Consider the following 12975-nt stretch of genomic DNA (forward strand, 5'->3'; position numbering starts at 1 on the left):
CATGGCCAGAGGCTGTAACAGAGATTTTCAGCAAGAGAAAGCAGAGATCTCGGACCTAGAGGGCTCCAGGCTGAGGATTTAGACCCAGTGAGCCGGGTGGGAATGTGGTTTCTAGTGCTGACTCACAAACTTGGGACTAGGTCCCAGGATCATGTGTTGAACTATCTGGCCTGGGACGTGGGCACCCTGGGCTGCACTGAGAATGGCGATGCTGAGACCCAGCAGAGGGCCTCCCACAGACGGGGCCAAGGGCTCTGAGGTGGAGAAAAATGCAGGTCTGATGATTCGAGAACAAACAAGAATCAGAATAAACAAACAACCCACCAGGAACATGCATTTCCCTTTTCTCAAATGATGATGACAGATTCTGTTCTAAAGCCAGGTTCCTTATGGGCAGTCGCCCTGCTCGTTTTGCGCTTAGGCACACTTCTCACTTCCTTCCCAAAATGCTGGGAATTTTTATGCATTTGCTAAGTAGAAGGGTCAGTCATCCTTTGGAGAACTTACTTTTTTTTTTACAAACATTTTGGTCATTCATTTCCCTTTCTGTCCACTCTGGAGGGCAGAAGAAACTCTGGATATGCACATATTTCATGAGGTGAGCAGATTGACAGAATTCAGAGCATATGCACATACATTGCAGAAAGGGTTCAGGATTAGAGTAGCATGTTAAGAGATCGTGTGAGTCCACAGACACCCACAGGCTGAGAAGTTCAACCCAGGAGCTTCTTACTCAGGATGAACCTGTGGATTACGACCATCCATGGAGGGTGCTGCCAGGAACATGGGAGTTTGAGTCCTGGCTCTGTTTCCTGGCACAGTGTCAAGACTCTCTAAGCTTCACTGCCCTCTGCTAAGAAGTGGAAATAACACTTCCCGTGCAGATTAAACCATCTCTGCCCGTAAGACTATTAGTGCAATGTTGACAGACATAACCAGTGAGCAAGAATTGGAGTCATTCTTATTGCACTCTAGTACCAGTTAAACATGTCTGTTGACCAGCATTTCTCAAACTTGAGACTGCATGGGGCTCACCTGGAGAGCTGTTAAGACAGATGGTTGGGCCCCCAGAGCTTCTGATTCTGTGTGTCTAGGATCTGGCCCAGGAGTTTGCACGTCCACCAAGCTTCCAGGTTCTTATCTGCCTCTTCCTTCCACATCTGTCACCTTTTCAAAGAACCCTTCTCTGTTTTCCAACTTTTGCTTCAGACTTTACCATGTCATTGAGTGATCATGCATTTGTTTACATACATCTCCCTCACCAACACCCCAGCCACCACTTCCTAAGTACGATGTGAACCACTCTTCCTCATCTCTGCCTAACCACCCAGAGGTATCTACTGGACGCACGAGCCCTTGGTTCTCATTAGGGTTCTGCCTCTCAGTGTGACCTTGGATACATAGCTTAACCTCTCTGGTCTCCCACTGTTTCGAGGATCCGTAAGATCCCTTTGGACAAGGGTCTGCAGCTGCCCTGACCTTTGTGTGCTGCATGGCATGTCTGCGGGAGCTTCTCCCTTTCTGTGGTCAGGAGCAACCAAACCAATGGCAGAAGAGGCTGGCCAGTGGCATGGAACTGGCATTTTTCCTTAAACTTCTTTGCAAATATTTTCGGGCCAGAAGCTCAAGGGAGTAAACGCCTTGGCAGGGTCCCAAGACATGACAGAGGATTAAGCCCAGGGACTTGCTGAGTGATGTCCTGGGAGCCTGTGGGGTTCCTGCCTTGATGGGGGAGCCAGAAGGGAGCCTTGAGCCCACCGGGCAGCTCGTCTTAGAATCATAAAATCTGAGGCTTACAAGTGATCTTTGAGGTCATCTTCAAGATCACCTGATGTTTAATTCTCCTGTATCCAATCCTGGTATGCTTGTGATATGAGGAAGTTGGTGAGATGCACCCCACTCATGTTGGGGAGAATGAACCAAAGTCTGTACATCAACCTCTTCATCACAGGAGGAGCGGTGGTTAGAACTCAAGGTCAAGTATTCTTGCCTGTGTTTCGTGCTCAGTAGCCTCTGTGTTTAAAGGAAGAACCACAGTTTACTCTGGATGAACACACTTAAGAGATTGTTGATAGTGCTGTTTAAGTGGATCCCTCTACCCAGACAGTTGCTTCCTGCCTTTCACTCCAAGCACAAATGATTCACAGTCTGCTCCTGGGAACCCAGCTTTCCTGTCACATGACATGCATGTACACACACACACACAAACAAATTTTAATACGCCAAGCCCAAGGTCACAAAAACCAACTTTTTTAATTCCTCCAGGGGAAAAAAAAATAGCTGTTTTCTAAGAACAATTATAAACATCAGATTGCTGGAGACACCCATGTTTTGCCCCTCTTACACAAGGGCCAGACCAGAAAGTTCTGTTCTGGTTCAGTTGGAAAGTTTGGTTGGAAGTCAGGGAGCTGTGTTTCTGGTGCTGAAAGACAAGAACATTCTGTATGACCTTGGACCTTGAACACTCCATCCCCTTTGCACCTGCCCATCACTGCTCTCTTTGACCGGGAGCTCCTGGAAGGCCCGGGTGACCCCCTAGTGCAGCACCCAGCTCACTGCCACTTAAAGTTAGACAGAAATATTCCTTCTCTGGGCCATCCATGTGGGGAAGAGATGACAGAAGACAGGGCAAAACCCTGAATTCCTCGTAGCAGAAATAACCCTAGGCCTGCATGAGCGTCACAAAAGCATTGATTCCTTGACATGAGAATTACAGCACGTAAGTTCCCTTATCTGATAAATGGAGAAGTGATTTGGATTTCTTGTAGGGCTAGAAGCATGAAAGATGTGAAGGTTTCCAGATGTTAAAAAAGCAGGAATGGACATGACTGTTGATAATATAGTAAAAAGTGCTTGTGATAAATCATGTCAATTCTTTACAAATTTAGCCTCTATAAAAAGTACCCCTATTCCTAATTCTAAAATTGCTGCCAGTGATTTTGGCCACCATCTCAGGAAATTTCAGACGCTGTGAGAATTTTCTAAACATTTTTTGAAAGGTGCTAATTTGTGAAGAGTTTACAAATGGTCTTTGGAATGACTCTTTTCCAGCATCCCCAGATTCAGAAGGAGTCCCAGTATATCAAGTATCTGTGCTGTGATGATGCCAGAGCGCTAAGCCAGTGGGTCACGGGAATCAGGATCGCCAAGGTGAGAGAATGGGTGGGCCCACCCGACCTTGAATTTGCCAGCTAGCCTGGCAAATTGACGTGGGTCCAATCTTTGTGTTACTCGGAAACAGCTGATTCATTCTTTTTTTTTTTGGCTGCACAAGATCTTAGTTGTGGCCTGTGGGATCTAGTTCCCTGACCGGGGATCAAACCCAGGCCCCCTGAACTGGGAGCTCAGAGTCTTAACCGCTAGACCACGAGGAAAGTCCCAGCACCTGATCCATTCTCACTAAGTCAGTGTCATTAATGGATCAATGCCACCACTATCACCTCGTTTGTTTGCCCATTGGTTTTTTATTGAGTTAAGTGGGAGTGGTTGACACATGGACCTTTCCCATGACCTGAGAAGCAGGGATTTATTTTCACATGAGCCATTGCAGATATTGATTTCTGGAGAGCTTTGCAAGTGTTATGCGTAATAAAGAAACATGAGATACAAACAATGGCAAAATTACATAGAGACATGTGTCATCACATTGCAGAGCTAAAGCTCCCTTCGCGTGGGGAGGTACAAATATTACCTGATTTTGCTAATCTGGAATATTATTTCACATATGAAAACATGGTTTGTAGATTTTTCTTTTTAATGGAAATACTTCTACTACAAGTATATCAGGAAAGGAGTAAAACAAATAGTCACGAGGTCCTCTTTTCCCTGAATTTGTAGATTGCAGTGGAGTGCAGAGTTTGGGATAAATGGATTGCTCTGTTGCTTCTTTTGTGTTCTCTCTCTAGTATGGCAAGACGCTCTATGATAACTATCAGCGGGCCATGGCCAGGGCAGGGCTTGCCTCTCGGTGGACCAACCTGGGCACAGTCAACGCAGCGCCACCAGCCCCGCCTTCCACAGGTACCACGCGGGGGGGAGATTCTGACACCCGTTCCAAGCTCAGAGCTTGTGCTCAACTGGAAGATACGCAGTTGGATGCCAGAATCCCAGGACAAAGACCAGACCTGGATGCATTATTATGCCATTCTCTCCCACTTTCTCTCCTGCTCTACTGTGTCCTTCTCATCAACACCGATCCCTTCTTCAAAGAAACAAATTTAAAACCCTCCTATGACTCTAAATCCCCCTCCTGCTCCATCGGACAAGTAGACTATTCTAAAGAGTGGACTGTATTTGCTGTCTCTGTTATTCTACTTCCTGTTCACTCCCCAGGGCTTCCCAGGTGGCTCAGTGGTAAAGAATCTGCCTGCCAATGCAGGAGACCTGGGTTCAGTCACTGGGCTGGGAAGATCCTGTGGAGAAGGAAATGGCAACCCACTCCAGTATTCTTGCCAGGGAAATCCTCTGGATAGAGGAGGCTGGCAGGCTACAGTCCATGGGGTCGCAAAAGAGTGAGACACGACTTAGTGTGGAAACAGCAATGACTGTTCACTCTTCATAACCATTTCAGTCAGGCTCCTGCCTCTAGTACATCATGGAAAATGCTCTTGCTAAATCAAACTACTATAGACTCCTCTTTTTTTTTTTAATTTAAACTTCCCAGCTATCCCCCCACAGCATGGGGATCTCAGTTCCCCTACCAGGGATCAAACCCCAGCCCCCTGCATTGGCCGTGTAGAGTCTTAACTTCTGGACCACCAAGGAAATCCCATAAACCCTTCCTTCTAGCTGACCTTTCAGCAACCCCAACACAACTGACCACTCCTCCTGGAGCCAACCCCTTTTCTGGGGTATTACTCCAAGTCCCACACCCGACCTTAACTTCTCTAGCCACCCTTTTTCAACGCGCTCTTTATTAGAGCAGGTTTATTCTTCTTCTACCCCAACTTAAATTACTCAAGGCCGAGTCAATCCTAACCCTACTCTCATACTATCTCCCTAAGTGATCTGATCTACCCCCCAGCACTGTCTACACGTTGACCCCTGTAACTACATAAATCCAATCCAGGCTTCTCTGTTGACCTTCAAACCCATGTATCCAACTGTCTGCTCAGTGGCTTCATCTGAATGCACCCCAGACCTCAAACTCAACATCTGTAAAACTGAGCCCATCCTCTTCCTCTCCCGACTTGCTCCCCCGTGATTGTTCTGTTCCCACAAATAACATCATCATCTGCCCAATTACTCCTGCAGGAAACATGCAAGAAAAGCTCATTGTTGTCAATCGTGTCTGACTCTTTGCAACCCCATGGACTACAGCATGCCATGCTTCCCTGTCCTTCACTGTCTCCCACAGTTTGCTCAAATTTATGTCCATTGAATCGGTGATGCTATATAATCATCTTGTCCTCTGTCCTCCCCTTCTCCTCCTGCTTTCAATCTTTCCCAGCATCAGGGTCTTTTCCAGTGAGTCTGCTCTTCACATCAGGTGGCCAAAGTATTGGAGCTTCAGCTTCAGCATCAGTCCTTCCAATGAATATTCAGGGTTAACTTCCCAAAGGAGTGATTGGTCTCCTTGCAGTCCAAAGGACACTCAAGAGTCTTTTCCAGCACCACAATTTGAAAGCATCAATTCTTCGGCATTCAGCTTTCTTTATAGTCCAGCTCTCACATCCGTACATGACTACTGGAAAAACCATAGCTTTTGACTAAGAAAAGCTCATTCACCTTCAAATCCAGTCACTCCTCAATCTTGTTGATTCTACCTTCTGAGTATTGGTCAAATCTGTCCGTGCCTGTCTGTCTCTATTGCCATCAAATCCAGACTGCCACCATCTTCACGTGGCCCCACAGGCTGGTGCTCCAGTCCTCCCGACGCTTTCTGCTGCTCTCAGATAAGTCCCCGGTCCCCAGCAAGGCCACCAGAACCTGCATGAAATGAGCCTCGCACATTTCACCTCTTTCCCCACCTGTCTTCCTGTTCCTGTCACAAAACCCATCTGTTGTTTTTTTTCCCAATTTCTCAAAGCCCCAAGCACCCTCCTTTCTTAGGGACTTCACAGATGCTCTTCCTTGTTTATGAGGCTCTTTTCTTTCCCTGGAGAAGGAAATGGCAACCCACTCCAGTATTCTTGCCTGGAGAATCCCATGGACAAAGGAGCCTGCTGGGCTACAGTCCACGGGGTCGCAAAGAGTCGGATGCGACTGATCGACTTCACTTTCACTTTCTTTAACTAGATCTCTTTTTTTTTTTTCATGTTTATTATTTATTATTCATTTGGCTATACCAGGTCTTTAGTTGTATCCTGTGGAATCTTTTCCCATACATACTCCAGGCCAGAATACTGGAGTGGGTAGCTGTTCCCTTCTCCAGTAGATCTTCCCAACCCAGGGATCCAACCCAGGTCTTCTGCACTGCAGGCAGATTCTTTACCAGCTGAGCCACAAGGAAAGCCCAAGAATATGAGAGTGGGTAGCCTTTCCCTTCTCCAGGAGATCTTCCTGACCCAGGAATGAAACCAGGGTCTCCTAAGTGGGATCTTTCAGTGGCCGCATGTGAACTCTTCCCAAGTGGCACTACTAGTAAAGAACCCACCTGCCAATGCAGGAGACATAAGAGATGTGGGTTCGATTCCTGGGTTGGGAAGATCCCCTGGGGGAGGGTATCACAATCTATTCCAGTATTCTTGCCTGGAAAATCCCATGGAAAGAGGAGCCTGGCATGCTATAGTCCATGGGGTTGCAAAGAGTCAGACACGACTGAAGTGACCCAGCACACAGGTGAACTCTTAGCTTCAGCATGTGGGATCTAGTTCTCTGACCAGGAATCGAACCTGCCTCCTCAGCACTGGGCACACAGAGTCTTAGCCACTGCAAGTCCCTGTGGTGCTCTTTCTTTCCTGCAGCTAATTTCTGCCCATTTTTAGATCTCAAATAAATTGTCCTTTGTAGGCCAGTCATAATTAATAATCTGTGTAACTGTTCGTTTACTGTCTGTTACCTCCTCTAGAAACTGAAGGAAACCATGCTGTCAGGGACTGTTTCTGTATGGTCAGTTCAGTCACTCAGTCGTGTCTGACTCTTTGTGACCCCATGGACTGCAGCACGCCAGGCTTCCTGTCTATCACCAACTCCCGGAGCTTGCTCAGACTCATGTCCATTGAGTTGGTGATGCCATCCAACCATCTCATCCTCTGTTGTCCCCTTTTCCTCCTACCTTCAACCTTTCCCAGCATCAGGGTCTTTTCCATTGAGTGGGTTCTTTGCATCAGGTGGCCAAAGTATTGGAGTTTCACCTTCAGCATCAGTCCTTCCAGTGAATATTCAGGACTGATCTCCTTGCAGTCCAGGGGACTCTCAAGTCTTCTCCAACACCACAGTTCAAAAGCGTCAATTCTTAGGCGCTCAGCTTTCTTTATAGTCCAACTCTCACATCCATAAAGACCACTGGAAAAACCATAGCTTTGACTAGACGGACCTTTGTCGGCAAAGTAATGTCTCTGCTTTTTAATTTGGTGTCTAGGTTGGTCATAGCTTTTCCTCCAAGGAGCAAGCGTCTTTTAATTTCATGGCTGCAGTCACCATCTGCAGTGATTTTGGAGCCCCCCAAAATAAAGTCTGTCCCTGTTTCCATTGTCATGAAGTGATAGGACCGGGTGCCATGATCTTAGCTTTTTGAATGTTGAGCTTAAAGCCAGCTTGGTAAGTTTTCCCAGAAGGAAGGAGAATGCTTGGCAGACAATAGGCTAGAATTTGAACATGGTTGGGATGACAATAAATTAATACCTTGTAGGGTTTCTCTGAAAGTGAAGTAATATAAACACTCAATACTAAATGTTCGATACATGTTCAATCCATTTTCCTAAATGAATTGCTTAAATCCAATTTTTGTAGAACACTATCACAGCAGTCAGATGAGATGTCCATTGATCAAAAAAAGGGATCTTTCCCGTAATGGAAAATCCGTTAGTAGACAGTAAATTAACCCATGTTGGTTCTGCTGTAGAGTTTTATCAGAAATAAGCCCTACAGAGAACAAATGTGCTGAGATGTTAAACCATACTGGGAGTGTTCCTGCTTATTATTTTTTTGGAACCTCTTGAGAGTAAGTAGATTGACTATCGTGTCCCTTGGCCCATTAAATCTTCCCTTTGTATTTCCTAAAAAATAAAAAGTAAAATGAGGCCATTTTCTTACTTACAACAGTGCAGTTATCAAATTGTGGAAATTTAACTTTTCATGTTGATAGACAGTATTTTTAGGTAAACCACAGCCTGTATTTCGTTTTGCCAGATGTCTCAGTGGTGCCACTACAGCGGTGCTCTTTCCTAGCATGGGTTCCCTCCAGAATTGCATTTCGACATCATATTTCTTTCTTCCTCTTTCATTTGGCACATTTCCTCATCCTTTCTTTGTCTGCCGGGACATTAACTTTTCTTAAAGAATAAAGGCCATTTATTTTATAGAATGTCCCTCAGTTTGGATGTGTCTGATGTTTCCTAATAACTCATCTCAAGTGACGCGTTTGGGGCAGGACTGAGCTGCTGGGTCCTTTTCGGGGTGCTGCCTTTGGAAGCCTGTGGTGTCTGTGGCCCCCTGGGAACATTCACTCTGGCCGCTTAGCTAAGGCGCTGTCCAGCTTCTCTCCTGTGCAGCTTTTTCGTGTTGTATTTAATAATTTGTGCAGATACTTGGAGACAGCAGAAGTGTCTGAGTCCGTATCAAACTTTCCCTTCTTCCCCTTTTCCTGAAGTGCTTAATGACCTTCTTTGAGTTGTTCTGTAGATTTATGGGCTTTTCAAAATATTGGGAAAATATGTGAAGAAGGAAGCACACAGTCATTTCATAAATGTTTGACAGAAGAGCTGGTCCTGAGCAGAGAGCTAAGGCAAGCTCAGATGCGCTCAAATGGGAGACCTCATGTCTCAGGCTAGGAGGCAGTTCAGCTGTGGGAGGAGCAGCCACCTGCAACCCCCCCATCCCCACCCCACCTGCCCCCCACCCCACCCCAGGATGCCTCTTAGGAGCCGGAGATCAACACACAGCTGCTTCTCTCTGACTGACTCTCTTAGAACTGTGAAACCTCAGCTAGGCACACTTGTGCGAAAGTGCAAATAAAAAAGACAGGAAAAGAAGCACATACCAGAACTTTCTGGGGAAAATAAACCTAATGGTAGGGTATATTCAAGGTTTGTACATTTTGCTCAGTCCCCTCTGTCTACTGTTTTTGTGCCCAAAGTATTTTTTTGTTGAGGATAACGTTCAAAAGTTGTTTCTGTACACAGCATGGTGCAAACCAAGATACATCCATTTCAGGAAAAATCACCCACAGGAAGAATTCTTTTAGAAGGGAGGTTTTTGAAATTTATTCCTCAGTTACCAAAAGGATTTTAAAAGCAGAACATACTATTGTTTGGGACCCCAGTTAATCCAGATTCTGTGGCTTGTAGAAAGCATTCACTTCCCTGCATGTTTTGCTGAACCTTATGAAGTATTGTGATAGAAGCTCAGATTTTTTTGTAAACCCTGTGTACCTGTGAATCCTTTCACTTTGGAGACAAACTGCTTTATCTTTTCAGATTAACTCTCAAGAATGTTGCAAATACCTCACCGACTATTCTTATTTTTAGTGAAGTATAGTTGATTTACAATATTGTATTAGTTTCAGGTGTACAGCAAAGGGATTCAGTTTTCTGTTCAGATTATTTTCCATTATAGGTTATTATAATGCGAGACACTGAATATAGTTCCCTATGTTATACAGTAACTCCTTGTTGCTCACCTATTTTATGTACAATAGTTTGTATCTATTGATTCCATACTCCTAACTTTCCCTCCCCCATTATCTACTCTTCTCTGCCTCTTAGGAGTTAAAACAGGCACCACCCAAGCCAATGGTCAGCTCCCCCAGGCAACACAGTCTATGAATACTGCTCTCGGAGAAGACTGGAGACAGCTTGAAACCACCAAGGTAAGACTGGGGGTACCTGACCCACTTCTATCAGACTGTCTCTTGTAGGCCCATATTCTACACTGTGTTCAAGTAACTGCTTCTTTAAAAAAGAAAAAATACAGTTCCAACAATTCAAGTCACTATAATTTGATTTAGACAATTGCTCCATATATATATTATCTTAAAATTACATAGGCTAGAAAGGAAAATTAAAACCAACACAGCTTCAGGAAAATGTAAGAATCTTTTTTAATAGTGAGGATTGGTAACTATTTTTAGTTTAGCTACACTTATTTTGACTGAAGTGATTTTTGTTTGTTTAATTCAAGTGGTTTTAGCCCTCTCTGAAAGTGGCACCTACATTTTAAACCCTTGGGATTTTAAATTATTGTTTTCTGAATAACTTAGAGCAGTGTGATAGTCAGAAGCCCTTTATTAAATGCTAACTGGGCCCCAAACCACTGATAAGGCTCCACTGTAAAATATGCATTTTGTATTTTTCTGTTAATGTTCTACGTACATCTTCAGGCTAATGGAGAATAAAACACATTTGAAAATAATAGCCAAATTTGTATAACATTCTCCATAACTGGTTTTTTTTTTTTTTCAGTAGAGGAGATATAATGAAGAGTTATTTAAATCTAAAATTTTAGCTACAAGTTATAATTTAGTTACTAGTCCAGTTGTTAACATCTCAATTGACTATACAAGTTGCACTGAATATGTATCTTATATGTGACTCAAACCAACTATAAATGTACCTTCAGAAGTTTCCCACCTCACTCTCCCCTTTTACTTTGTCCCATCAGCCAGTGGTGGAAACAAGTCATATAGTTATTGAGCTGCTTATAATTTTTGAAAAAAAATTAAGTCTTTAAAAGGGCCACCTGGGAAGGAAGCCCTTGTGTATGTGTGGTAGAGGAGCAAAGGAATTTCAGACGCCCGCTCCTGCCGACTGCATTTCACAACCAGCTCAACTCAGACCAAGAAAAATGTATCTGTGTACGCCTACAACCCTAGCAGGGCTTCTCTAGGCACAGTGGTAAAGAATCAACTGCCAAGCAGGAGGCTTGAGTTGGATCCATCCTTGGGTGGGGAAGATCCCCTGGAGAAGGGCATGGCAACCCACTCCAGTATCCTTGCCTGGGAAATCCCAATGACAGAAGAGCCTGGAAGGCTACAGTCCAGGGGGTCCCAAAAGAGCTGGACAGGACTTAGCAACTGAAAAAACAAGGGTAAAGACTGAGGTAACCCCAAACTAAACTCTGTACCACTAGAGCTCTAAGACACTGGCAACCTTGTATCGAGCAGTTCCTAGAAGATACGTTATTAGTATTATAATAAATACCTGTGGAATAGGGCAAAGTCTTCCATGTAGGGAATACAAGGTAGATCAGCACCAGGTGATAACGTTTTATTATTGATGATCCTGTTGAAGGGCATTTGGAGTCGTTCTGTGGCCCAGAGCACAGAGGGACGTGCTCACAGAGCTCAGGAACGACCTGGAGTCTCAAGACTGAGAGATTGGGGGCCACCCCTGGCGGGGGTTGGGGGGCGGGACAGATGCTTCCTAAATCCGCAGACTCAGCTGTCCAGGTAAATGTCACATCCGCACGGCCCTGTGGTCACAAGCATAACGCTGTTGTCGCTTTGTTGAAGGACAAGAAGCCCGGCCCCGGCCTCGGCAGCCACGACCCCGGAGCGCCCAGGGCCCAGCCCCTTCCCAAGTCCAGCTTGCCCCCGCCCCCTCCTCCCGTGCGCCGGTCCTCGGACGTGGGCGGTGGCAGCCCGGGGACGCCCCCCAAGGCCAAGGGCGCGGCCGCTCGCTTCCCCGCCCCGCCCGACGACTTCCTGCCGCCGCCCCCGCCGCCGCCGCCGCCCCTGCAGGATGACGAACTCCCCCCGCCACCCCCCGACTTTAACGACGCGCCCCCGGACTTCGTGCCTCCTCCGCCGCCGTCTTTTGCGGAGGATCTGCCGCCGCCGCCGCCACCCCCACCCGCCCTCGCCCCCGAATCCGTGAGGACGCCCCCGGTTGTCGTCAAAAGGCCGCCGCCTCCGCCAAAGAGGCAGGAAAACCCAGGACCACCGGGCGGGGGAGGCGGGGAGCAAGATTTCATGTCGGATCTCATGAAAGCTTTGCAGAAGAAGAGAGGCAACGTGTCCTAAAGGGAAGCTTAGAAATACTTTTGGGTGATGGGCGTAACATTGTTAACCTGAAGTGCATTTTTGCTAGTTTGTTTCCATGACATCATGTTCATTTTAGATACAGTATTGACGTATTCAGACTGGAAATGCAAATGTAAACTTCTCCCAGTTGCTCAAGTACATTAGTAATCCTTAACCTGCACAGAATTGAGACTATCTACGTCAATGTACGTTCTTTTCTGTGTATTTACATCTCGATAGATTTTTGTCTTCCGTTTTTGTTCTGAACCATCAAATTAATAAAAGTTTAAAATGTTTTATCTGAAAATTGTATTTCTAGAAATATCAGTATAAATCTAGTGCAATATCAATCCTATTTTATAATATATACTTGACCTTTTACAAATCCTAGGCCTTCTAAAGTCTTGTTGATCTTCGAAATATGTTCCATCTCTGCCTCAGTAACCTCCAGGATTTTCAGAAAAGTCGAAAGAGGAGAAAGAAAAAACCAGGAGACGTAGAGTGAATTTAGTTTCTTTGAGATTTCATTGTTTGGTTGGACATACCCTAAGTCCTGGACATACCCTAACTTGGTTTTGGTCTTCTAGTGGCTGAATAACATAGTAATTGGTTGAAGGGGAAGCTTTTTAGATAGTTTTTGGATTCTCTGTTATACTGTTATTTGCTATAAGTTGTTATGATGCTATAAATTACTATAAAAATTTAGAGACAGGAATAGACAATCATTCTTCAATGTGGAATGTTTTCCCTCAGATAAACTTAATGCTATTTTAATAACCAATTTATCCTAAGTTCCTGTTACCCTTATCTCCTCTTTCTAATTGGCTGAGAATCCTTTTAGATTTTTTTAGTTT

The 12975-nt window shown here is 45.1% G+C and overlaps 1 protein-coding gene across 2 annotated transcripts in view; it reads left to right on the forward strand.

Moving 5' to 3' along the window:
- APBB1IP (amyloid beta precursor protein binding family B member 1 interacting protein) overlaps window positions 1-12428 on the forward strand; it is a 75972-nt gene extending 63544 nt beyond the window's left edge. The window contains exons 12-15 of one of the 2 annotated variants that reach the window (XM_027560074.1): window positions 3052-3150; window positions 3906-4020; window positions 9867-9970; window positions 11612-12121. In XM_027560074.1, coding sequence (XP_027415875.1) covers window positions 3052-3150; window positions 3906-4020; window positions 9867-9970; window positions 11612-12121 — 828 coding nt within the window. Of the gene's footprint in view, window positions 1-3051; window positions 3151-3905; window positions 4021-9866; window positions 9971-11611 lie in introns of both variants that reach the window. The other variant, XM_027560073.1, reaches the window with a different exon arrangement.
- The last annotated feature ends 547 nt before the right edge of the window (window positions 12429-12975 follow it).

Source organism: Bos indicus x Bos taurus, chromosome 13 (genome assembly GCF_003369695.1).
Source record: "Bos indicus x Bos taurus breed Angus x Brahman F1 hybrid chromosome 13, Bos_hybrid_MaternalHap_v2.0, whole genome shotgun sequence".
Taxonomy (NCBI): Eukaryota; Metazoa; Chordata; class Mammalia; order Artiodactyla; family Bovidae; genus Bos; species Bos indicus x Bos taurus.